Source organism: Brachycentrus maculatus, unplaced genomic scaffold (assembly GCF_059751285.1).
Source record: "Brachycentrus maculatus isolate JH-2025_06_01 unplaced genomic scaffold, ASM5975128v1 h1tg000019l, whole genome shotgun sequence".
Taxonomy (NCBI): Eukaryota; Metazoa; Arthropoda; class Insecta; order Trichoptera; family Brachycentridae; genus Brachycentrus; species Brachycentrus maculatus.
In genome coordinates, this window is record NW_028280773.1 from 106,028 (window position 1) to 130,982 (window position 24,955).

The following is a 24,955-nucleotide window of genomic DNA, read 5'->3' on the forward strand; positions in this document are numbered from 1 at the left end:
ATCTCATTAAAGATGAAGAAGAATATGGAAGTCTGGGCAATGTAAAATGTTTCAAAATAAATTGGTTCATATATATGGAACTACCAAGAATTTGAGTAGTGTGGTTGTCAATAATGGGTAGAATTGGTGAATTTTACACGTGTGTAACGTGATCATTTAAACCAGCCTATGACAGTCGTCAGCCCCGTGAATGCCCAGACTTCCATATTCTTCTTCATCTTTGATGAGATGTCAAAAAATAATAGTACTCACCACGATAAATGGTATTACGTTTATAAAATTAGCTTTCTCAGAGCCCCATCCCCCCGATTATTTTTAAAAATCTATCCGTAATAACATTTGCGATTGTGAATACCTCCTTAAAGTTAAACGAAGGCAGTAAACTCGAAAAGAAAATATGATTTTAATTAACTTATATTTCCATCTCTTGGCTCGATGAATTTCAATTAAAATCAGATGTCGAGCGAAAACGCTAATGAATTCCGTAAAGTATTTCAAAGTTTGAATATTATGATTGTAAACATTTTTCAGACTTTCCAAGGGGCTGGAAGACGTGGACAAATACCCAGATCTATTTTCAGTGCTTATCGAGAGTGGCGAATGGAGTAATGAAGACCTTAAGAATTTAGCTGGACTGAACATCTTGAGAGTATTCAAGAAAGTTGAACAGGTACTTGCTTCACTGATTTAATATTATTTTCTTAAATCGTCGGTAAGTTCTGTGATGTATGTATATATATATATATATATATATATATATATATATATATATATATATATATATATATATATATATATATATATATATATATATATATATATATATATATGTATATATATATATATATACACATATATATATATATATATATATATATATATATATATATATATATATATATATATATATATATATATATATATATATATATATATATATATATATATAATGACGACTATTTTATTAAGTAATTAAGTAATTTCCACTGCAGGTATATGTTGTAAGGTCAGTGTGGTAACTAAAAAATATTTTTTGTTCATATCGTATATTTTTCTGCAGGTCCGTGATGAATTGAAATTGCAAGAAATGGAGCCAGAGGAACATTCTGATTCTGCCCAAGACAATGGAAATTGTACCAGCAATGCATTTTTTACGAGATCATATTAGCGTTTTGATTTTTACCTGTAACAATATTTATTTCAACAGGCTTGTTCCAGAGAAAAGTTGTTGCACTTTATCAAAAAAATAAATATACAAATTTGAATATTAAATGATTTTTAATTTTCAAGAATATTTCTGTATGTGCTTGCCATATTACAGGGCTTGCCATGGTCATTATGATTTTTTTTCAATTCATTATTAAAGTCTGTAAAGAACAGTTTTTGGCATTTACTTTTTAATTTTCCGATTAAGAACGTCCATTTTAAAGGCCCAATTTTCGGTGACGCGTTCAAGCATTTCGATTGGTAAGGCGAGAATGATTTCGTAATATAATTGAACAATTTGTTAAAGTTGTCGCGGTGTAAGTCTTTCTATGATGAAATGTAAAACAATACTCAAACAAAATTACTATATCAGTTCAACATGACTCAGGCGTGATCTGTCGATGAATGTATCTTGAAAAAAAAGGTCATTGTTCCTCCCACATTAGTTGGATTGCATAAATATTAATCGGTTATATACCTACATAGTTTCATGAGGACCTGAAACGTTTTTTTTTCCTAGAAACACTCGTTCAAAATTAAATAGAGAATCCCTTTTGAAGGCTAAATCAACCCCGTTAAAACGTAAATCAAGTGGTGGCAGTAAGAGAAAACTGTAAACATACGTATTGTATTTGTATGTGCATATAATATCGAGAATACTGTTGATTCTATTGGCGTGGCCAAATGTGCTAGGCATCCCTAATAAATTAACACATTTATTTTTCTAGCAGATTTTCAAAAATATTATAATAACTATTTTTTGGCAAACATAATGGCCTATTTTATCCCATTCTTCAAATACATTTTTTTTAACTCCTGCACTGATTTTGAATTTCGTTGGCATACTTTTTGAATATAAGCATTTGTATTGACTATAATTTTTTATTGGATATAGGTCCGGTGACTGTAGAAGCCAATTCATAACTTTCACCAATTTTTTAAAGAGCAGTTTGTACTTTCATTTGTGTGACACGGTCTTGCTAGAATACAACGTTCTGTCGGCACCCGAGATTATATAATTTCATGATGCAGGGATGCAAAACATCATCCAACATGGTGATACAGGTGTCGGAATTCTTGTTCTTGGTAGACGAAGAATTTCCCTACTTCTGTAGAAGCCATACATCCCCATACCATTATGCTTTCTCCACCATATTTTACTGTAGGCACTACACAATCAGGATGGTTCTCTTCACCTACTCTCCGACGGGCATATACCAAACCAGGAGTCTCAAACATGTTTAAAAAATGAAGAAGAAAAAACATGAAAAAAAAGAAAAAAACATTCTATTAAAAATAATTCTGTTACTTACGTTTACTTTACTTACATGATTTTTATCGGGCACAGAAAGAAAAAGGTTTTAAATGACGCTTTGACGCTTTTACCATACATGCAAAATTTTATAAGACATCTAATCAAAGATGAAGAAGAATATGGAAGTCTGAGTATTTACGGGGTTGACGACCGTCATAGGCTGGTTTAAGTGATCACTTTACACACGTGTAACATTCATCAATTCTACCCATTATTGACAACCACACTACAAATTCTTGGAAGTTCTATAGGTATATGTGAACCGATTTTGAAACATTGTTCTTGAATCACTAGAACTTCACTAAAGACATCTATTGGTGAGATGATCAGCCCCGTAAATACCCAGACTTCCATATTCTTCTTCATATTTGATGAAGAAGAATATGGAAATTCAAAGATGTCAAAAATAATATGAAAATAACTCCTGTAATTGGAGAGAATCAAGATTTTGTGAACTTTTCTTTATTTGGACACACTCAAAATGTTGGTATTTTTTATTTATTTATGTAAATTTTATAAGCACGCAAATGATCCTATGTCTCCAGGTCGACTTATAACAATTGATTTTTTTTGGTTGAGTTTTTGCAGTAAGGCAAAAATCACAAACATAAGTTTGACAAACAAAATTAGGGTCTTTATGACAAAATTAAATAGTAGCTCTTTGTAAACATTTCCGATAATTGGAGATTTTATGGATAATGGCAGTCGGTTATAGAGAATCACTGCGAAACACTCAAAGATTATTTGACAAAACTTGGTATTTGTTTGGTGTGTTTCTGTGTTTTGATCTTTTGCTTCTACGAATGTTTCATGTAGTCTGTTTTTGGTGATTTGTATTTCGTTTAGCTGGGGAGGTATTTTCTTGTAATATGTGTGAATAATTATAATGATTTTTTTCTGTTTTCTTTCTAATTTTGTGTGACAAATTGTTGGATATCTTGGTCTGAAGTTCACAGATCCACAGTCATACGGTACACATATATATCCAGTCATATACAGAGAACTGACGTGAAAAGGATTGGAGTATCTCTCAATTTTTTGTTTTAAAAAAAATATCAGTTTTCTAAGTTTTTTTCGAAATAAATATGTGGTTTTAAAAGAAATTTGTTATTGGAAGGCAATGAGTTTAAATAATAAAATATAATATATTATATAAATAATAAAATGAGACATATTTAAAAAATCGTGCTCAGTAGAAACGTCCGACTTCTAGCGTAGTCAATCGTAAACTGGCTCTGTGTAATCCGAGAAAATATAGCTATGCTTAGTTATCAATTTAAAAATAATTTAAAAAAAAACGAAAATGATTTTTTACTTGTTTTTATAAATATATTTTAAATCTTGTAACGAAAAAATCAATAATAACCGAATAATTGAACGATAAAAATGTATTTGTAAAACAAAATTTTGTCAGATTTGTACAGCCTACAACTAGTTTAAAATACACTTTTAAATTGTTTTTATTTGTTAATTAAAGAAAAATACTTTCTTTCTTCCAAGAAAAGTTCTATAACGACAGTCTGATCACGAGAGGTGCAATTCATAAGTGCTAAAATATTTCATTATCTTTTATTCTCAAAACATTTTTTTTATCCATGAATAAGAAAACGTTCATAAATATTCATTAATTTTAATAAAAAAATAAAACCACCCAGGCTTCCGTAATCAATTAATAAAAAATACATATTCTTCACATCACACGCTAATTCTCGCTAGTACCCGGAAGTCCCTCTTAAGTTATAAAACTAAGTATTAATAGATTATTGGTTCAAAAATAAATCTGTTCACAACAACACAACAATTTTCCTCTTCTTGAATGCACGTTTAACTCTAACACATCATCAGATTACATAAATCAGAATATTTTACAGAAATATGAGACAAAATACCTTAGCAAGCTTATATTGTTTGCATATAAAACGAATTATTTATTTAAATTCAATACTTTAAAATTTAACTGCTGAGGTGGGAGCTGCTCAAGCCTTGAGAAGTAAAAATGTTGAATTATTCTCTTCCCTCCCGCACGACACATACGTACCTTCTAGTACCTTCGAGTTTAGTTGCACTGAGGCTGTCAACAGCTGTGCACGTAAGCAATTTCAGTAAGTAAACTCATTTTGAAAAAAAATCGTGGGCTTCTCCGACCCTACCTCAGTAGTCACGTAACGTTTTTTTGAAAAAAAAAAGTTTTGATTTTTTTGTTGCTTCAGTTTAAAAACTTTTGCAATATGGAACCCAGTACGATGTCCGGTAGAAAATGATTTATCGGTAATAATAATAACCAACATGTAGCGAAAAATAGAAGAACCGCAGTGCCAGGAATCAATGATTTTGAGACTGATGTCGTGGATAGATCGTGAAGACTCTAGCGGTTCGAAGGCTGAAGATATTGATGAAACCTTTACATAGGAGCTTCACAAGCATGACTCAGATATACATAGTGAGTCGAAACCCGAAGAACAGGCTGACAATGTTCACAATGTTCTCGAAGAACAGACGTCCGATGGCGATGTTCCTCTGTCATTAATTCAATTCTTTTATGGGATAATTCGCTACAAATAAATGCGTCAACCACTATCTAGAGCCGTTCGAGTTCCTCAACATAATATAATTAGACAAACAAACTTTTACCTCACATTTTAACTAACTTCTCAAATCTAAAGCTAACGAACGTTGAACGAAAAGTTAACACGTGAGCTACGTTTGAATTTGGCACGTGTGCTAGGAAAGGATATACCTGTACCAGACCGACAAGAAGTTGATCAAATTCGAAACCAAGAAAAAGGGGTCACATAATGTCCTTCTAAGCTTCAAAGGAAATCAACATGTATGCCTTCAATGTGCAAAGCAAGTTTGCACAGATTGTGTGTATTAATTTAAAAAAAAATACACAAAAAAATATTTAATTTAATTTAAACATATCCACTTAAGCTAATTATCAAACACTTAACACTAAAAAACGTAAATATTTTTAAATATAAGCAAATATATATACGGGTCTCTGAGGCCCCCACGTCAGTGGTTACGTGAAATTAATCCACCTCAGTAGCTAAAGAAAAATAAATTTATAGTATAATTTTTTACTTCAATTTCAGTTTAACATTTCCTTTGGGCTAGATTGTATAAAAAATGATTTTATTTTACATAAGAACCATTTTCCTCGACGTTGAATTGAAGTACTTACCTAGAGTTATGTTGATAATAATAACATATTTGCCATTTTGAAGACTGGCAATATACATTTTTTTGTAATCTATGGTTTATGTCTATCTCTGTCTGTCTGTCGCCGTCCGCGGTGGGAGCTCTGGCGCTTCGATTTGCGCTCGCAATAATACTATCAAATTATTTTTTGGTGAGTTAAACATCAATGTGTTATCTATTTATTAATTTTAAAAAAAATATATCATTGCTGTGTTTATCTTCATGATATTTTTTCGGTTTTTCTTTTCATTCGTTGTGTCAGTGGCTTGCTTTTGAAATGTATGGCAGTGCTGTAGGTGGAAATTTATATTATTTTTAAGACCTCCGGAGTCAATGGGTTGTTGGTTTGTTTTTTTGAACGCGTACAAAAGATTTATCGGTAAAACATGTCTAATTTAGACGTTGTGCTCGCAGTTTTATTTTATGTTGCATTTAAAATGGCGGCCAGACAGCGTCCCGGTTGTCGTAATCGAAACTTATGTTTGACAGCCATCGGAAATTGTGTATTCGACATCGCAATGTGAAAACACTTATTCATTCGTGATTAAGGCTTTGCATTTCAAATATTTAATTTCATATATTTAAAAGGAGTTTTTTTTAGTGTTGCATCTTTTTGTTGCGAGATATGCAGCAAAACATATTGTAAGGTTTCAGAATACATTGTGTTGTTTATTGTGTAGAGACGTTGGCCATGATTAATCGATATGCACTCGGATTTTCCAATGCGAAATACTGAGCAAACTGTAATTTAGCGGCGTTTGAAATGGTGGTTTATAATATTTATATCTTCATTCAGTATATGTAAATGTGTTATCAACGTCATTGTGTTTTTTGTACAGGGAAGGAAGTAAGATATTCAAAACGGCTGGATAACATCTCAGTTTTGGCGAACGGTAGTTTGCCATCAGAAAATTTGAACATGGATGAAAATTTGAAGAACATCGAAAGTAATGAACTTTTACAACATTACTTAGAAAACTATCAAAAGGACATGTCGGATAATGAAGTCAACATACAGATTACAAGTAAGTTTGGTAAACCATATGTATTAAAAACTAACGGTTAAAAGTATTTTCCTGTTAGTGCGCTTGTGCACTACACGGAATTTTACAGTTCGGCATTTTACTTTTCTTCATACCGGACCGTTTTTTATTATTCATGAGCTCGCGGGGCGGGCGACGGGGAGCTTCCCCTAGTTCCTCAGCCACCTCAGCTTCCGGCTGAGCGTGACTTTGCCGCGCAAAATTTTTATCATTCATTTCCAGGTCAAATGTTATTTATGTTGAAATTTGTTGTATTACATATTTACATAATTACAATATGAATATTACAAAGAAGGTATTTCACAACCAACATTTATTTATTTCATTGTAAACGAAAATAGAAAGGTCACGGCTAAAACGCGACACTTATGAAAAGAGTTCAGGCGATTAGTAATGGTTTCTTAACTTGGGCTTACAATGGTAAATCACTATTGAAATATTCATTACAAGATGTTTGAAGGCACTAAAAATATAAATAGACTTAAAATACATATAAAAATAGAAAATAAAGATAAATATAGCAGGTGTATGTAGGGGAACAGAGCAAATCTCAAAGCGAAATCAATTCTGATTTTAATTCCCTTGCAATATCACCGCAACCAAAAGTAAAACAATGATTACCAGCAATATAATAAAGCAAAAATAGGTCGCTAAAATCGATGCTGCACTTCGTAGGCACCTATGAATTTCTATTTTTCTATTGATAATTCTCTTCCCATCAAATTTATCCTTTTTTATTTTTTGACGCTTACGAGTCGAAACCCCTGCGCCACACCAATCCGGGTAAAGACGGACAAGTGCATAAGCCCATAATCGGTTTTTTTATGCTACATCGGACCGAAAAACACCGGACTGCCGGACAGTAAAATTCTGTGTAGTGCATAAGTGCTCTTACTGTCCCAGGGTGTATCTGAATAGTGCCATGATGGCTATTCAGACTGTCCACTATTAAAACTGATCTTATTTTTAAAACCGTTTGTGGGATACAGTGTGGATTTTTTCTATACTTCAATTATTTTGTCGTCCTACACATATCGAAATAAAATGAATTGATTTTTCATGGAATAATTGGGCGGTGAAATTCATGGAGTTGTATTTATGTTATGTGTTGTAGTTTGTTTTTGTAAACCTCTTATTTACTAGATTTGTTTGTTTTATAGCTACTGAAGACGGGGAAATGTTAGATGATAACAATGAACCAGGAACATACTTCATGGATGAACAAGGCCATTACTATTTCCAGCCTTCATCCGACTCTCAAGCTACCTTTATTGCCGAAGGCAGTATGGATGAAACAGAATTGACCATAACTGGTGACGACGATGTTACCATTGTGGATTCTGTATCACAAGATGAAGAAGTATGTGTTTATTTGAACTTTTAATTTTTATATTACATATTTATTACATATTTATTGCAAGTGCAGTGAAAATAAAACTAACATGCTGACTCTCAATATGTTAATTACTTCTATTAAATGAGTATTCTTCAGACGACACTATCTAGTAATAAGGTATTTCATGCATCAAAAGTCGTCGGACAGTTCTAGGTTTTAATATGGATAGCATCTGTTTCCATCACCATATCTCCAACACGTCTATCCTTTGTTGTTTTCTCCTTTATGGTCTGAATTTCTACGCCACACAAAAATATCCCTAGATGGCATTTAATGAAAAGTAATAAACGAAATTCGTTTTACATTTTGCATATATTCACATGTCACAAACATGTGCTTCGCAACAGTCCAACAACCTTTGACATTGAGTAGCCAGCTCATCAAAGGGTCGAGAGTATTAATTACTTGTAAATATATATAACGGAAAATGGCAGCCTTCAAATTTAAAAATGCTTTGTCACATTTTTTATCTCGTCTAATTTCAGATAACAATAAATGATGACTCTGGTAGTCAAGTGTTACTACCCAGACAAGTGTACCAGACGGTGACTATCGTACCCTCGGAAGCTACTAACGGAGAAGTCAGCTACGTCCTTATCGTCCAGCAGCCTAACGAGACCAAGATCCAGGCTTTAGAGAACTGTGAAGTCATTGAACAACAAGATAGCAGCCTGACTGTGTACGATTTCGACGAGACTGAGGAATTAACTGAGGTTTCCAATATCATTAATTCTGATGAAGAAGATGATAAATCTACCATTGTCAAAATTCCACAGAAGAAGTCTCAATATGTTGCACCTGCTCACATGTGCAATTATTGCAACTATACCAGTCCTAAAAGGTACATTTATATAATTACTTTCTCAGCATTTCTTCCCCATCTAATAATGGATAAATTTTAATGTTTTTTTTCACTCTCTCACTGCTCGCTGATAGTGATGATTTTTATTAGTGTATTGTTATTGTACATATTTTTAAAATATTGTTGAAGGCACTAGCCGTAAATAAATTAAAATTAATAGTATTATAATATCTGCAAAATTTGATTTTCCATTTAGTATTATAATATCTGCAAAATTTGATTTTCCATTTACAATGTTTCTGAGATATTGATTAAAACTTAAAAAAAAACAATAAGTTTCTAAATTTTACTTGCAAGAAACAACTTCTAGAGTGGATTGAAAATTTTAATATAAATGGTGTATTTAAATGATCATTAACTTATATTTCTCTGTTATTCACATTTTAAAGTCAGTCAACTCTTTTTGGTATTTTGTCATCAAGAAAACATGATTCAGTTGGGTATGCCGTGTGCTTTGCATGTCACCCGAGAGCCCGAATCAAGGTTACTTTTTTTTTTTACAAGGCATCAGGTTTCCATCGTTCAGGACATTCACTGTGACAATCCGTTGGCAATTTTGTCTGAACTTCGGGACGCTTACATTGGGAGGATGCAAGGGAGTTGGGAGCTAACAGAAGAGCTTGTGGGCTCCATTTGCTTTGCCTGGGGAGCGGATATAGATAAACGATGAAACTGTTTTATCACTATGCTACGGAATTTTTAAATGCCACTTGAAATATCTCTGCAGCTTCTGTTGAAGTGATTTACAACCAAAATCATGAAACTGCCAAGCAAAAGTTTTACGTCATGTGTTTAAGCAAACCTCCACATACCTCGTACATTGGCAAACTTATACATACTAATGAGGGAAAAATAATTGAATAGTTTTTGTATTGAGTTTATGGTACAAGCCCACTCTACCACAATTTCACCCTTTGATAAGTTTTAATGAAGATGAACAGGTTTTTATGTCAAATATATGATATTAAGATATGTTTGAAACATACAAAATAACACAAATAATAATTGACAGAGTCCACTACGATTCATGCACACAGAGATACCCTGCGAGAATACATTAAACCACCCCATAAAATAATAAAGAAAAATCTGTTTGAGCTATTTCTTCGCAGGGGTGCCTGTACCTGGTATGGGCGAACGGACCAAAGGGTTAATAACTTTTTTAACACATTATTTGCAGGAAACTCTTAAAAGCATCATAAACATACTGTTGGTAGAGAACGGTACACGTTTATAAGCATTCTATTTCCTTACTTTTGGTACAGCGCGAGACACCAAAAAACATTGTACATATCAGTTAGGTTTGTGGTTATTTGTGATTAGTATATAACCCTAATTGGTATACTAATTAGGGTCGGGGTAGTAATAATAATAATAATAATAATAATAATAATAATAATTCTTTATTCCAGCTTGACAAAGTGGTGGGTGCAATACTTAGTCAGCCATATATGTTTTACAACATTTTTTTTTATACAATGAAATGAAAAAATAATGAATTAATAAGAATAATAAAATGAAAAGAAACGGTGATATTTTTTTTTACACAAAAATAATTATAATTTCCTTTATTTCCAGGTACTTGCTATCTAGGCATATGAAGTCTCATTCAGAAGAACGACCGCACAAGTGCTCTGTATGTGAGCGCGGTTTTAAGACTCTTGCATCTTTGCAGAATCATGTGAACACACACACTGGGATCAAACCGCACCGGTGTCGATTCTGCGAAAGCGCTTTCACCACTTCAGGTAAATATCCAACATTTTTTATATGATCCTAAATGTTTGTTCATTTGTATGTATATATGTATATATACAAGTAAAGTGGAAGTCAGTTATAACGCTGTTTTGCGGGTGGTGTGTCAGACCTGCGTTATAAACGAGTTCTCCAAAACCTTATTATTCTTTTACATTTTTATATAAATAAAAGTAAAAATCATAACACAACGAAACAGTTATCTCTTGCTGTTTTTTTAGCAAAGGTTCTTTTTTTTTTGAAAATATAATTTTTCATGGAAACTAACTGCATGATGTTTTTATTGGGTCAAAATATTGTACTTCTAGCCATCCAATTACAATCTCTAATTCTTGCACCGCTTTTTGGTATGTTGGAACATCAACCGAATCCTCATATTGCACGTCTTTGTCGACTTCCTCTAAATTCATTTTGTTGTTTACATTTTCAATTATATCCCCGTCTGTTAGGACATGATAGATTATTTCATCTTAAAACAAAAATGGCGAAAAAAAAGGCGCTCAGTATATCAGAATGCGCGTTATAAAAAAAAGTAGTATAACCGGCTTCTACTGAACATTTGTCAATATGAAGCTTTGTCATACTGGATTTATAGCCTGCTTTTAATAAAATCTAATTTTAAGATCAAGATTATCGAAGATCAAGTAAATACAATCCAATTTAGACTTTTTTTACATAAAGTGCAAAACAAATTTAATTTCTATAATTGATATTTTAAGCACTAAATTTATGATTATCCATTTTATATTTGAAATGTAACTTTGTTAAAATCACTATAAATAGTGATTTTAAAATAAAGTTACATTTTAATTATAAAATTTAATTCTATTAATATTTTAATATTTCACTTAACCATGTTCACTAATGAATAACGTTTTCTTACATATGTATGTTATTATTTAAAAAAATTATAAATCTCATTCAAATCATTTAATATTATTTTGGACAATATTTTATTCACACAATTATTGCTGTAGCGATGTAAAATCAAAAAGATATTTCTTAGAAAAATGCCAATGGTAAAGAATAAGAAATATTGATAATGAATATTTTACGATTTGTGTTGTAATGATCAAATGCAGAGTTTTGAAAAAATTATAGCCAAATGAACTTGAGCATAGACCAAAAGAAAATTTTAATTTAATTTGTTCCGTACTACTAGTAAATATCATTGCAACGTAATTATTTTGTTATTTCTAACAAAAAAGTTGCAATTTTGCGATACGGTCATATCTACTTTATGTAGAGAATTTCTGCACATATTAAAATAACATGTTTGTCTACCGTCCTTATTTCATAATAAGTATATTTATAATAATTTGTACGAGTGAATAACATATTGACATGTATTGATGTAAAATAACATGTTTATGCAAAATTTAAAAAAATATATCTTGTGTTTTTATTTATTTTTTATTTAGCAATTTTATATCCACATATGATACAAGTTTTATCTCCAAAAAAAATGTTGAGATAATCACAGATTCATACTAGACAAAAGTATATTGTGGCGTTTCGAGATAATCGCACAACACCATTCAATAAGGAATTTCAGTGCTCATTTTTATTTATTTATAAATTTCCCAAAAATATTAATAAACAAATTTTAATAAGAAATATTTTCTAAAGCTGTATTAAAACTACGAATATATTGACAGTTGAATGAAAGTATGTCATAAGTTAATAATTTTGGAAAGAAAAAACAAAACAACGACCAAAAAAGGTCAAAAGGTATTTGATTATTTATACGCATATAGTTGTGGTATTATTTGGTCGTGTTGTGGCTTGTGGTCTAGTAGTTAGTGACCCCCATTGAGCTACAACATGAGTCTTGCTGATTTTGAAACACAAGCTCCTTAGACTTACATAAATAAATCATTGGATTAAAGCATTTAGTGTATGAAGTAACAGAAGTAATTATAACAAAAATATAAAACTAATTTAATCCAGCAGGACTTCTTCAATCCGAATACCGAAAATGTACCCTTTGTTCGGATTAGTAGAGCATTCGGATTACAGTACAGAGAATCTGTATAGTATTTTTATCAAATAAAACAAATACCCATTGTCAAATTTTATATGTATTTATTAAACTTTTTTAAAGAAATCAAATATTTTACTTGGTCGAGATTTATTTAATGACAAGCTTTGTCTCGCAATTTGTGTAAAAGCATCTTCTCCGGCACAGGAATAACCCCTTGGTCAGCCCATTTAAGGCAGACACCGCGCTTCAATGGGGAATACTAGCTACTGCATCAGCATCAAATATTTCTTCTCTTTCACCGGTCCCATTCTTGTGTTTCTTGCCTTTTTTTGTTGCCCTTTTGTAAGAAGCGAGGGAGGGATGAGTTGCATTTGTATTACAGAGGTGTTTGGATTAGCGAGGGTTCGGATTAAAGAGGTCCTGATATATATATATATAAATAAACATATGTATATATAATATATCGTGGGTGTACTGGCAAAAAACGTTAACTCGAGAATATGCAATTTTGTCTTAATGATGCAGTATTATAAGATTTTCAACGTTCTATAAACTGGCAAAATACACTAAGTAGTTTGGAATGTCAAATTTATGTGGTTTTAAAAGTAAATTCAACTTAAAGTTTAAAAGTGGGTATTTTATTCTGGCTAAAAGGTTTAAATAACAGGGGTTATTCAAACAGGGATTTTAGAGTAAATATTTTTTGCCAGTATACCCACGATATAATTCTGTATTTATACAAAAAAATATATAATAATCTACTACATTGCACTAAACACTGCATGTTAGTTTTCTCTGCTTACGTATCGTCGCTGCATAGTAACAAATCAAAATAAAATAATAGATATCATAATGCTTGTAAAATATAGGCTTGTATATCATGAAACTTTAAATTGGGTGTTAAAACAATATTAAATATAGAAAATGTTTAAAAAACAGTTACTTATGAATTGCCTTTATGCAATAAAAAGTCTAGTAAAAAATAAATTAATCTGGTCCTTTCCCCCTGTATCGAACCCTTCCTTATACAGTTAAAATTAACATTTTTAATATCCTTAACCAAATGTAACCGCTGTCATTAAATACTACAGATACTTCCCCTATAATTTACCTGTTCAGTATTTAATGAACTGTCTCTGGTGTATTTGTTTTCATTGGTCGATTAATTACTTAACATATGACAAGACCTTTATTTTATTGGACTTTATGTTAAATGTCAAAATGAAAGGATTAGCGATATCGTAAAAAAAAAGTTATAACCCTAATTATTATTGCGATAGTTGTGTGATGATTTATTAAATTTATACTTTTTAATGCTTGACTCGGACCACTAAATTAGTCAGAAAAGTCTGGTCAAAAGTCTACTTAACAGGAGGGCATGTATTACTAGATGTATGGATGTAGAGGAAGCTAGGAGTGTGTTATGTCAGGACAAACGAGTATGGTGTTCCATACTCTTTGCCTACCCCTGCAGGAAAATGGCTTGATCGTAGTACTAGTAGTATTAACCCTTTTTTGATTCTTGACCAATATTCTTTAAAAAAGTGACAGCTCCCATAGCTGTTGTCATCAGCTAACTATAGACTGATATGACGCGGATACGTTTGAAAGAATTTTGTTCATGTTAATCGCAAAATATATGAAAACAAATACTAACAAAAAAATATAGCGGAATTATCGAATCATTAGCTTTTACTGTATCAAATCAATTTTCATGTTTCACTGAAGTTCCTTATTGTATTGTACGTTGGCAGGCGAACTCGTCCGACATGTGAGATATAGACACACTCATGAAAAGCCACATAAGTGCAGCGAGTGCGAATACGCCTCAGTGGAATTGTCCAAGCTGAAGCGCCACGTTCGTTGCCACACGGGAGAACGCCCCTACCAGGTACGCTATGTCCCCCTCTCCAATGTGAGTGTGTTGCAGGTGAACTGTCGCGACACAAGCGCTACCGCCACACCAGCGAGCGCCCGTACCGATGCACAATGTGTTCCTACGCCTGCGTGGAGGCCTCTAAGCTGCGCCAGCACATGCGTACGCACACCGGCGAACGCCCCTTCCAGGTCTGCCACCCACCTCCCCATTCCTTGCTAACCTTACAGCATTACACCCATACTGTCACTCGGAGACTGTGATGCGGTTTCAAACCTAGAAAGCAGGAAGTGCTAATGTCTAACCTAATCTAAAACATGAAGAAAAAAAGTAGCACTATACACAGAGGCATTTTATAACATCTATGTGCCTACTATTTGTGTTGTTTTTATCATTGTGTATGAAAAAATACATAAATCTATTAGTTATCCAACAAATAATGTTGCATTACTTTGTTTTTTGTTTTTATTTGATTTACTCACAATTCATTAATCAAAATCAAAAAGTGCTTTATATTTAAGATTTATCAAATAAATTTTTAATTTTCCAAAAATCATCTAGCCCCTCTCACATATATTTTTATATTTATGGGAAAAACGGCAATGGAAGCGTCAAACTGTTCTGATGTAGCCATTTTGATGCAATATATCTTGCATGGAATGTCAATTTTAAAATATACAGTGCCAATATAGTTATTTCCTGATATCATGTTTCATCTAGTATCAATTATAAACATCATACTACAGTGAGATATTGAGGATGTAGAAATGAATATCTGTATTTTATAATTATGTTTATGTTAGTATCTCCAAAGTGAATAAGTTTAAATTGAATTTTTCTGTGTTTTCTTCCAATTTTAGAAGAGTATTAAACCACAACAACAACAAAAAAAAACATTTTGAAAACTTATGAATCAAATGTATTAAATTTAATTTTTGCATTTGATTTTGCTTTTTGAGGTTTTGTCAAACTCTTCAGATTCCTTAGACTGTAAAACAGATTTCATTGATGTTAAAATCACCAATGTAACCACAAATTAATATTTCAATAAAATATAATGTACACCTATACCTATCCAAGCCAAAGTCATCGCTCCATAGTATTAATAGAGTTTTTGATACGTCATCTTTTTATCTGATCTGTATTTTAAAAGATTGATGCTGAGAAAATTACCGAGTTGTTGATTTATTTTCTTCTATATTATAGTGCGAGCACTGTACATACGCATCGCCAGATACTTTCAAGCTCAAACGCCATATGAGAACACATACTCATGAGAAGCCATACGAGTGCGAGTTCTGCAAGTTGAAATTCACCCAATCCAACTCTCTTAAAGCTCACAAACTGATTCATAACAGTAAGTAGGTTTTAATTTATTTATTTTTTAGTTCCAATTTTAAATTAGTTATAATTTTAATAAAAGTATTGTTTCATCGCAGATTTAAATCAGGGATGTCCGTTGAACATGGCACCATCATATTATCTTCAATTCAATTATGATGATTACTTGGGCTTTTATTCTACTACATCTACAGATTTTATTATCAAAATCATTTTGCTAAACATCCAAATGAAAATTATGACAATTTTCTATTATTCAAAAAACGAACAGGTATTTGCAGTTTCAAGATTTCAACCCCCTTTTTAGGTTGGAAATAAGGCATTAACCTTTCCCACGCGGTGATATGTATTTACTACAACTGGACTTTTAAAATGAGAATATCAATAAAAAGTATAATAGATACAGGCTAAGAATTTTTGTATTCCTTCGTAATATAATTACTTAATTTATTATTAGATTAAAACTAATATTTTTAGCTTTTCCACTTTTTTATTTGACCAGCGACCGGGTTTCGTCGTTACCGACATCATCAGACTGGTGATGTCGGTAACGACGAAACCCGGTCGCTGGTCAAATAAAAAACTGGAAAAGCTAAAAATATTGGTTTTAATCTAATAATAAATTAAAAATGCAATTCCATCACGAAGTGTCAATGGATAATATAAATCTACATAATTACTTATTACATTAAAGTATTATAATATAAAGTTATTCATCTGCAGGGACAGAAATAAATAATTTGTGAAAAATTGGTGATAAAATCAGCAATACACAATCCTTTCCCAGTGTGTGCGTGCCATGCTTTGCATACACGCACACCGTCATAGCGTGTTTGTTAGTGCGCAAATCGTCCACCGCGGCGGTCGTGTCGCAACACCAGCTATTGCGGCTACTTGCATTTTTTTCTCGTTTTCAGATACTTACCAGAGCTAACATTACAAAATTGATACATTTTCATATGGTCAATAAAAGCAACATTTAGGGATATGTTTACATTTTTCCCGTTTTTAAATCACATTTTTAAATGGTGTACAAAATACATATCACTGTTGCACGCGGAAGTTTTTCGCAACATAAGGGAAAGGTTAAATGATTCAGCAGTCACTTTGTGGTAATATCTATACATTTTTAATTTAAGTTTTACTTGGTAATTACCATAATTTCTTAAAATCTATTATGGCTTTTGAGAATGATGCAGAATGCATTGAAACATGTATCTCAATAGATTTTGAGAAGTAGTGGTATTTACTAAATAAAACTTAAATTAAAAATCCAAATAAGTCGGCTACCAACAATTAACATTTTTTTTATTGTTGATCCATTCATATATCGACATGAATTCATCATCCCTCAATGATAAAAACAGTTAAGATTGAATATATGTAAATTTGCATTTTATTTGAAATATTTATTATTTTAGTTGGTGAGAAACCAATCTATCCTTGCGTGCTGTGTCCGACAACTTGCGGCCGTAAAACTGATCTTCGCATCCACGTGCAGAAGCTTCATACTTCTGATAAACCCCTGAAATGCATGAGATGTGGAAAATCTTTCCCTGACCGATACAGTTTCAAGATGCACATTAAGGTATTGTCTATTAGCGATCGTACAATAAATCAATGTTACTAAAAAATGAGAAAAATGAAATAACTATTTTGTCCTTGTTTACAGACCCACAATGGGGAAAAGTGTTTCAAGTGTGACATGTGTCCATATGCATCTACATCTAAACGTCATCTGGATTCTCACTTGCTTATACATACCGATGAGAAACCCTTCGCGTGTGAGAAGTGCGATCAAACATTCAGGTGAATACTATTAGTTTATTATTACTCTTGTTACAGTAGAAACTGTTACACCGTGCTCTTATATTTAAATTAGACCCTGGATCGATACCTGATTTCTTCATGAAATGAATCACGAATATGCTGCATTATTCTGTATGCCTTATACGAATATGCTTCATTATTATGTATGCCTTATACTTATACACTATCGCGTATATATGTGTTACAAGTTCTCTTGTAGTGCTTATCATTTTGGGACATTGTTTGTCTTTAAAATTTCTTTGTACACTGTGACTATTAGGGAAGACTGTTGAGGGAAAAATAATTTTGGTTTTTCAAGTAGGTGATTTAAGATATAGATGAACCTTTGTTATTGTGTCGTCTCGACTCGGTGCTTAAAAATAAATTCTTCTTCTAAGCCTTATCTGCCCCCAATGGTGCATAAGACAGTGCATCGTATCGACACAGTGTAATCTTGATCATTACTTACATGAAAGCAAGGTAATCACCCCTGCACTTCAGGGACCAGTCCAGGGTAGTATTAAATAAAAAGAAGAGTGTAAAATCACTAATATTTATTTTCAACCCTCCCTGGGAATCAAGCCTGGGACCTCCAACACGCTAACCATTACACCACGGAGGCGGGCAATTAATATTTAATATTTAAAAACAAAAAGATTGATATTACTTACATAATAAAATCCCATTTATTCAGTCTTATTGATTTATTTCAGGCAAAAGCAGTTGCTGAAACGCCACCAGAACTTGTACCACAATCCAAACTACATCCCGCCGAGTCCTCGTGAGAAGAGCAACGAGTGTCAGGAGTGCGGGAGGCAGTTCCGTCACAAGGGGAACCTGATCCGCCACATGGCCATGCACGACCCGCACTCCTCCGTCCACGAGAAGAGCCTGGCCCTCAAGCTGGGGCGCCAGAAGAAGTTGCACATTATCGACGGACAACCGGTCTGTGCTGTATTACTAATTTGCCTCGCTCCTTTGCTGCAACATTGGAATATTTTATAAAAGCAAAATTGTGAATAAAACTCAGGATTGGTGGAACCGACCTACCGTCTGAGCTGTCAGTCTACGCCGTTTGCAGCGATGACACCCATAATTAGAGGATAGCCCAAAAAGAAACATTCGCATTGACTTTCCGTTTTAATTTATACATAAAAATAAAAAAAACAATACAAACAACAACAAAAAGACAATTGAATTTTTGGGTAATATATCCAAAATTAAACAAGGTTTATTGGATTTGAATTCTACATTTATTAATGTATATGTTAATACGTGAAGCGTTTCGTCTTATTAAGACATTATCAAACACTCGAGTGTTTGATAATCTCTTTATAATACATAAATAAATGTAGAATTCAAATCCAATAAATCTTGTTTAATTTTGGATAAATTACCCAACAATTCAATATGGAATTCTACCAACTGTCTTCAGTTACAATAAATAAAAAGGCATTTCTTGATTTAATTTTTGTTGTTGTTATTTTGCCATAAAAATACAAACTACTTTTGGAACATAGTCATTAGTTTGTCAATGGAAAATATAATGGTAAATAGAGTTTTAATAAAATATATATTTGAAATATTTTTTAACAAATTAGTCCCATCAATTTCAAATTTATCGTAATCAAACAAACATTTTTGAATTGTCTCATTTTTGCAGCAAATGGGTGATTTGTTATTTATGGTTATAAGCACATCTTATTTGGGGTTTAATGTGCTACGGTAACATAGGTAGGGAACTTGCCCAGGATGTAAAGTTTTTGCACTGAGGTGTGTTATTTATAAAACTTTGTAAAATAATGATGTTTGAATATATGAAGAATAAAAGTGTTCTCAGTTTCAGAGTTTGAGTGGAAATGGGAATTTTATTTATGGATGTATAAAGAGGGAAAACATATGTATTAATTTTCACTTCCAAATCTTAAGCCGTTTTATGCTAGTCAAGTTTTATTCATATCTTAACTGAAGACTAAAAAAAAAACAAATTTAAAAATTACATAAAAAAAAACTAGCTTCGAACTACTTATAGAATATTATAGCTTGTTTAGTGGTGAAACTCGAGGCCACCAAATTTTGTCTCGAAAAACATTATTCATATATATACACACGCACATAAGTTTTAATGCACAATGTGCGAGTTACGTTGTCAGCTTACTTATCATCTCAGTCGTGACTTTGAGTCTACTAGTGACTTGAGTCAGTACATGGATGATACTGCAGATTGCACTTTTGGAAATTTAAAGAAAAGTTCTACATTTGATAAGGGTCTTTATGCACGTAGGATGTTTTGAATGTGAAATACATGTGTGTATACATACAAAGTCTTACATAGGATTACAACACGGATATTGTAACATTCATGCAATCTTTTTTTTAGAGCGATACGTGTACCTTGAATAGTAATGTGCGAATCTATTAATAATTATAAGTTCTGCGACCCAAGTAAAATGTATTATTGCATCTGACTCCCAAAATATTACCGCGAATTCAGATTTCAAAAATGTTTGGCGATTGTTTTGTTTTGCATTTGCAGCAATTATGTAGTTGTGTACAATTGTTTTTGTCATATGAAACATGGGTACTTGATGAAATTATTAATGATTTAGTAATGTGTCATTTGATTGTAGGTGAAGGTGATATCCTGTTCCTCGATGGAATCGGAAGACGACTATGTGGTGCTCGAAGTGTTCCAACTGCAAGGAGAAAACAATGATGCTGAGAATATAGTTACAAATGGACGGAGAAGCTTTGACCATCTCAAGCAAAATAAAACTGGTATATTTTATTTTGTGTGAACTACTTATAGGGAATCGCATATATCTATCATCTGTCCAACATCACAAATATATATTCACCAGAAATTACATATTTCTCTTTGATAACAGATTTAAAAAAATAATTGGGATGATATAAATCAGTAGTAAGTAAAGTAAGTAGTTAACTACTTACTTATTTACATCTGATCCCTATGTGGAGCATATGGGGTCCACAAACTGCATCTAGGCTATTCTGTTTTGCTGACAGCCCCCTTGCATCCTACCAGTAAGGTTCATGTCTCGAAGTTCAGACGAGAACTATCGGTGCATTGTCAACAGTGGATGTACTGGGTAGTGGGAACTTGATGCATTGTAAAAGAGGCAAGCTTGATGGTGGCTCTCGGGTGGCATCCGTATATGTAGCCTAGCCAACTAAATTGCCTTTTCTTGACGTCAGTTGTGACCATAGATTGCTGCGTCCTGCACCATTTAGTTAGTTTAAATATCAACAGAAATACCTTGAATTAATATTACTGCATTTTAAATTGAACTAAAAAAAATCTTTCTACTCGGGACAAGAGTTTACAATTGACTTACTATTCCAAATCTTAGCTTTGTGTGATCTCACTGTTCTAAATTTTTTCTAACAGGATTTTCCAATTAATTCATATTAACCTTTTAAACGCGTTAACTTTGTTCCTAAGAGACGCTCGTGCGCGGCTGTATTTTGCCGTTTTTTTAATTATTACTTTTATCATGTATTTAGTTATGAAACGATTTATTTTCCTGAACAAAAACGTTCGATGGGATTCATTGTGCCTTTTTGGTACTCTATAATACACGTGTGTCACATTATTCTTGAAATATATCGTAATATAAACAAATTAGATCGTAACATAAATAAATCAAAGTACGCATCGTGTGTCACTCTTACCCACTGGCGATGCGTAGCGTCGAGAGTGAGACAGATATAGGGCATGATTATGGCGCGGACTAATTACCGACCGCAAGAAAAATCAGGGATCTGTTCTTTTATTTATCCTTGTGATGTTACAAATTATTAGTCAGATATTTCAACAGATGTCATAAGGCCGAAGATTGACGTATTATTTTATCCAAAGTTCCACACCATGAAAAAATCCCTCCAAGTTGAACTGAGGTTCGAAACTTGGAGGAAAGTGAAAACACAAACGCTTATGTCAGCCGCGTATGAGGCATGTCTTGTAAAAACACAAACGGTTATGCGAGCCGCGTGGATCCGGTTAAGTCAACACATGCATGAGACTTTTTGACTTAATAAAACACTGTACTAAAATGATAATTTGATTATGCAAGTATTTAAATTTGAGAGTTGTCAACCTGAAAATCTTGAGAGATTACATTCACTTTTGACTCACCTGTTTATATTGTTTGTTCCAGTTATTAACGTGGATGAAGATGAAGAGGAAGAAGAGGAAGAAAGCGAAGACGACTTTGAAATCAACAGAAAAATTGGTTATAACGTGAAAATGTCCCGTGATACCATCAAAGACATGAAAACATGCTTCGGTTTCGATGTAAGTCTAATTTGTCATTTCTCATAATTGCATTTTTCATAAGTCATTTCTTATAATCACAACTTTAACCTTTCGGGGAGTATGGACGTAAATGAACATCGGTGGAAAATTTCCCTCAAAGGAGTATCGACGTTAATGAACCCCCAAGTCTGTCTGTCAGTTGTTATGATGTAATTTGAATGGCAATGACATCTGTGGACATTTTTATGTAATTTTTTCATAAAAATAAAACCTAGAGAAGGGGAATTGTATTATTTTTACATAATTTCTACCATAGTAATACTTTTGATAAATTTCATGAAATTTAATTTAAAATTTTCATGCAAAAAGAACCTACTCCCCAGAGAAAGTCAGACATATATTATTGTACTCCCGGAAATGTTAATATTCTGTTGCCCTCAGAAAATGGACAGTTGAAACAGTTTTGTTGCCTTAATAAATAATTTAAACTAACAATTTCATACACGGCCTTTGATTTTCTTAAACAAAAAAATCACAAGGTTTGCTGATTAACACGATAATATATTTTCTTTCGATTTGGAATTAACGGGCTTTTCCAGTATGTATATACTACAGATGAAATATTTTTCATTTCAAATTTTATTATGCAGGAGGATGATGATGAAGATCAATCTGAGGACATTTCTGATAGAACAATCTGGATACAAGACAGCAACTAATGTTACCAGTATATATTCGTCTGGCGAAATAGATATTCTTCAGTTGTAATGTAATGTGGCTAACTTGATATATTTTATCCAATGTATTTTCAATATTTGCAATTTTCACCAAAAAAGAATATATGAAATAGGTAGACGTAATAGATTAAAATTAAGGAAAAAAGTTATTTACAGTATTATTATGGTACACTCCCGATTTTCCGGGACACTTAAGTCATTTGAAAAATGTTTTTAAAAACAAAAATATTTCACAATCTTCTTATGATCGGATCTTATTCGCTTCTAATGCAATCAATACTATTAACAATACTTAACTGTATCATATTTCAAAAAATCATTATGTTCCAAAATATCCATTTTTGGGTTAGTTGTCTCTAGTCATGTCACGCTGTCAACACGTGCGTCTCACTAAGCAAGTAAGCGTGTATAGCGCAGTTTTAAATTTCTCTTTGATGATATTTTTACATGTTTTCGGATTGATGGGGAAATCGATTATATGGGATTGTTTTTCACCATCCATCCCAGAAAATTGGGATTGTACTGTACTATAAAAAATGTAAAAGTAGCATTCATATTGAGAGAACACTTCGAAAAGTGAACAAGTTGATATGACTAAATAATTATTAATTCTGAAACATGCTTTTAAGCTCAGTCTAAATTTTTTATTTTTTTAATGCGAATTCTGCAAATGAAATGAAAACAGACCCAAGTGTAATGTGTATCCAATTGATGTAAAACTGTTTTGTGTATTTTTATATTTATTACAATTTTATATTAGTCCTACTTTTAGACCCGTAAAGGAATAATGTGGAATAATGTCCTTAATCTTTTCCAAGAGTGGACAAACCTAATTGTCCCATGAAAATAAATCTAAACCTGATCCTTTCAAATCAAACATTTCTACCATATATTATTAAGACTTTATTTTTATTTTATTTTAACACTCATTTTCTCAACAACCATTGGTTTTTTTACTACATTAAATGCTTGCTTATTTGAACAATGGTGTTCATTTTGCCATTGTTGGAAAAATTAAAATTCATACAAATTTTTGATAATTTTATAAAGTTTCATATTTCCCAATTTCAAAAATATCTTTCACTCAAAACATGAATTAAAAAAAGCAGAATTATATGATATTTTTTTAAAGTTCAAATTTACTATAATCCTTCATTGTGTTTGATCATTTAAATTTATTGTGTCACATTTTTTGCCATCGGATTATCATTATTTAGACATCATGAACGTTATCCCTTGTGCGCTACGCCAATCTGATACCCCCATTTGTAAGATACTCGTTATTATGCAGAAAGGAATCGGTCCACATTCCACTCTGAGATAATGAACTTCTAGGTTTAAAATAGACTATGAACTATTTAATAGATATTAAGATTTAGTGGACTTAAAGGCATAAATTGGACTGGGTCTATTTTTAATATAAATCAACATGAACATACCCCATTTTTTAATTAATTATAAAGGTTATTTACAGCCTCCAAAAATCCCATCAGAAATCTATGAATTTAAAGTTAATGAAATTAAGTTATGTAAATGATGCTGAGACTAGATTTAACCTAAATGGAAATGAATCTACGTTATGTATATAATTTTTTATTAAAGTATGGCTGTAAAATGTATGTTGTATATATATATTTCTCTAGATATTTATTATGTTAGTGTTAGGAATTGTTTATGTACTCATAAACAATAAAGCAGCAGTTGTAATAAAAATGTGACTGTACATATATAACATATAAGAATAAAAATATATTTTTTCTCTAGATTTTTATTACATTAATGTAAGGAATTGTTTATGTACTCATAAACGATAAACAGCAGGTGTAATCAAAATGTGACTGTACATAAAATATTAGAATTAAGATAGATTGTTTCTCTAGGTATTTAGTAAGTTAGTTTAAGGTATTGTTATGTACTCATAAACAATAAAGCAGCAGTTGTAATTTAAATGTGAAAAAAAATAAGATAGATTTTTTCTCTAGATATTTGTTACATTAGTGTAAGATATTGTTTATGCACTCATAAACAATAAAGCAGCAGTTGTAATTAAAATGTGACTATATAAAATATTAGAATGAAGATAGATTGTTTCTCTAGGTATTAAGTAAGTTAGATTAAGGCATTGTTTATGTACTCATAAACAATAAAGCAGCA

The 24,955-nt window shown here is 32.0% G+C and overlaps 2 protein-coding genes across 2 annotated transcripts in view; both read left to right on the forward strand.

Annotated features, from left to right (window-relative positions):
- LOC148313114 (dipeptidase 1-like) overlaps positions 1–1,272 on the forward strand; it is a 75,260-nt gene extending 73,988 nt beyond the window's left edge. Inside the window, exons 14-15 of the mRNA XM_088267772.1 lie at positions 532–670; positions 1,061–1,272. Of these exons, the coding sequence (XP_088123898.1) occupies positions 532–670; positions 1,061–1,168 (247 nt within the window). The 3' untranslated portion in view covers positions 1,169–1,272. The remainder of the gene's footprint in view (positions 1–531; positions 671–1,060) is intronic.
- Positions 1,273–5,795: 4,523 nt separating this feature from the next.
- On the forward strand, positions 5,796–23,891 carry LOC148313115 (uncharacterized). The gene is made up of 13 exons (XM_088267717.1): positions 5,796–5,873; positions 6,562–6,747; positions 7,926–8,125; positions 8,647–9,002; positions 10,602–10,771; positions 14,517–14,653; positions 15,845–15,995; positions 17,401–17,567; positions 17,652–17,788; positions 18,502–18,733; positions 20,419–20,566; positions 21,967–22,103; positions 22,715–23,891. Exons 2-13 carry the CDS (start codon positions 6,642–6,644, stop codon positions 22,781–22,783), a joined length of 2,010 nt encoding a protein of 669 aa, XP_088123843.1. The 5' UTR covers positions 5,796–5,873; positions 6,562–6,641; the 3' UTR covers positions 22,784–23,891.
- Positions 23,892–24,955: the final 1,064 nt, after the last annotated feature.

What these genes read in the sequence shown, in the direction of transcription:
- LOC148313115 (XM_088267717.1), top strand. Translation starts at nt 6,642, where the DNA reads ATGGATGAAAATTTGAAGAACATCGAAAGTAATGAACTTTTACAACAT. An exon ending in TCACAAACTGATTCATAACA is followed by an intron (nt 15,996 to 17,400) that starts GTAAGTAGGTTT and finishes TTATTATTTTAG; the next exon opens with TTGGTGAGAAACCAATCTAT. An exon ending in AAGTGCGATCAAACATTCAG is followed by an intron (nt 17,789 to 18,501) that starts GTGAATACTATT and finishes GATTTATTTCAG; the next exon opens with GCAAAAGCAGTTGCTGAAAC.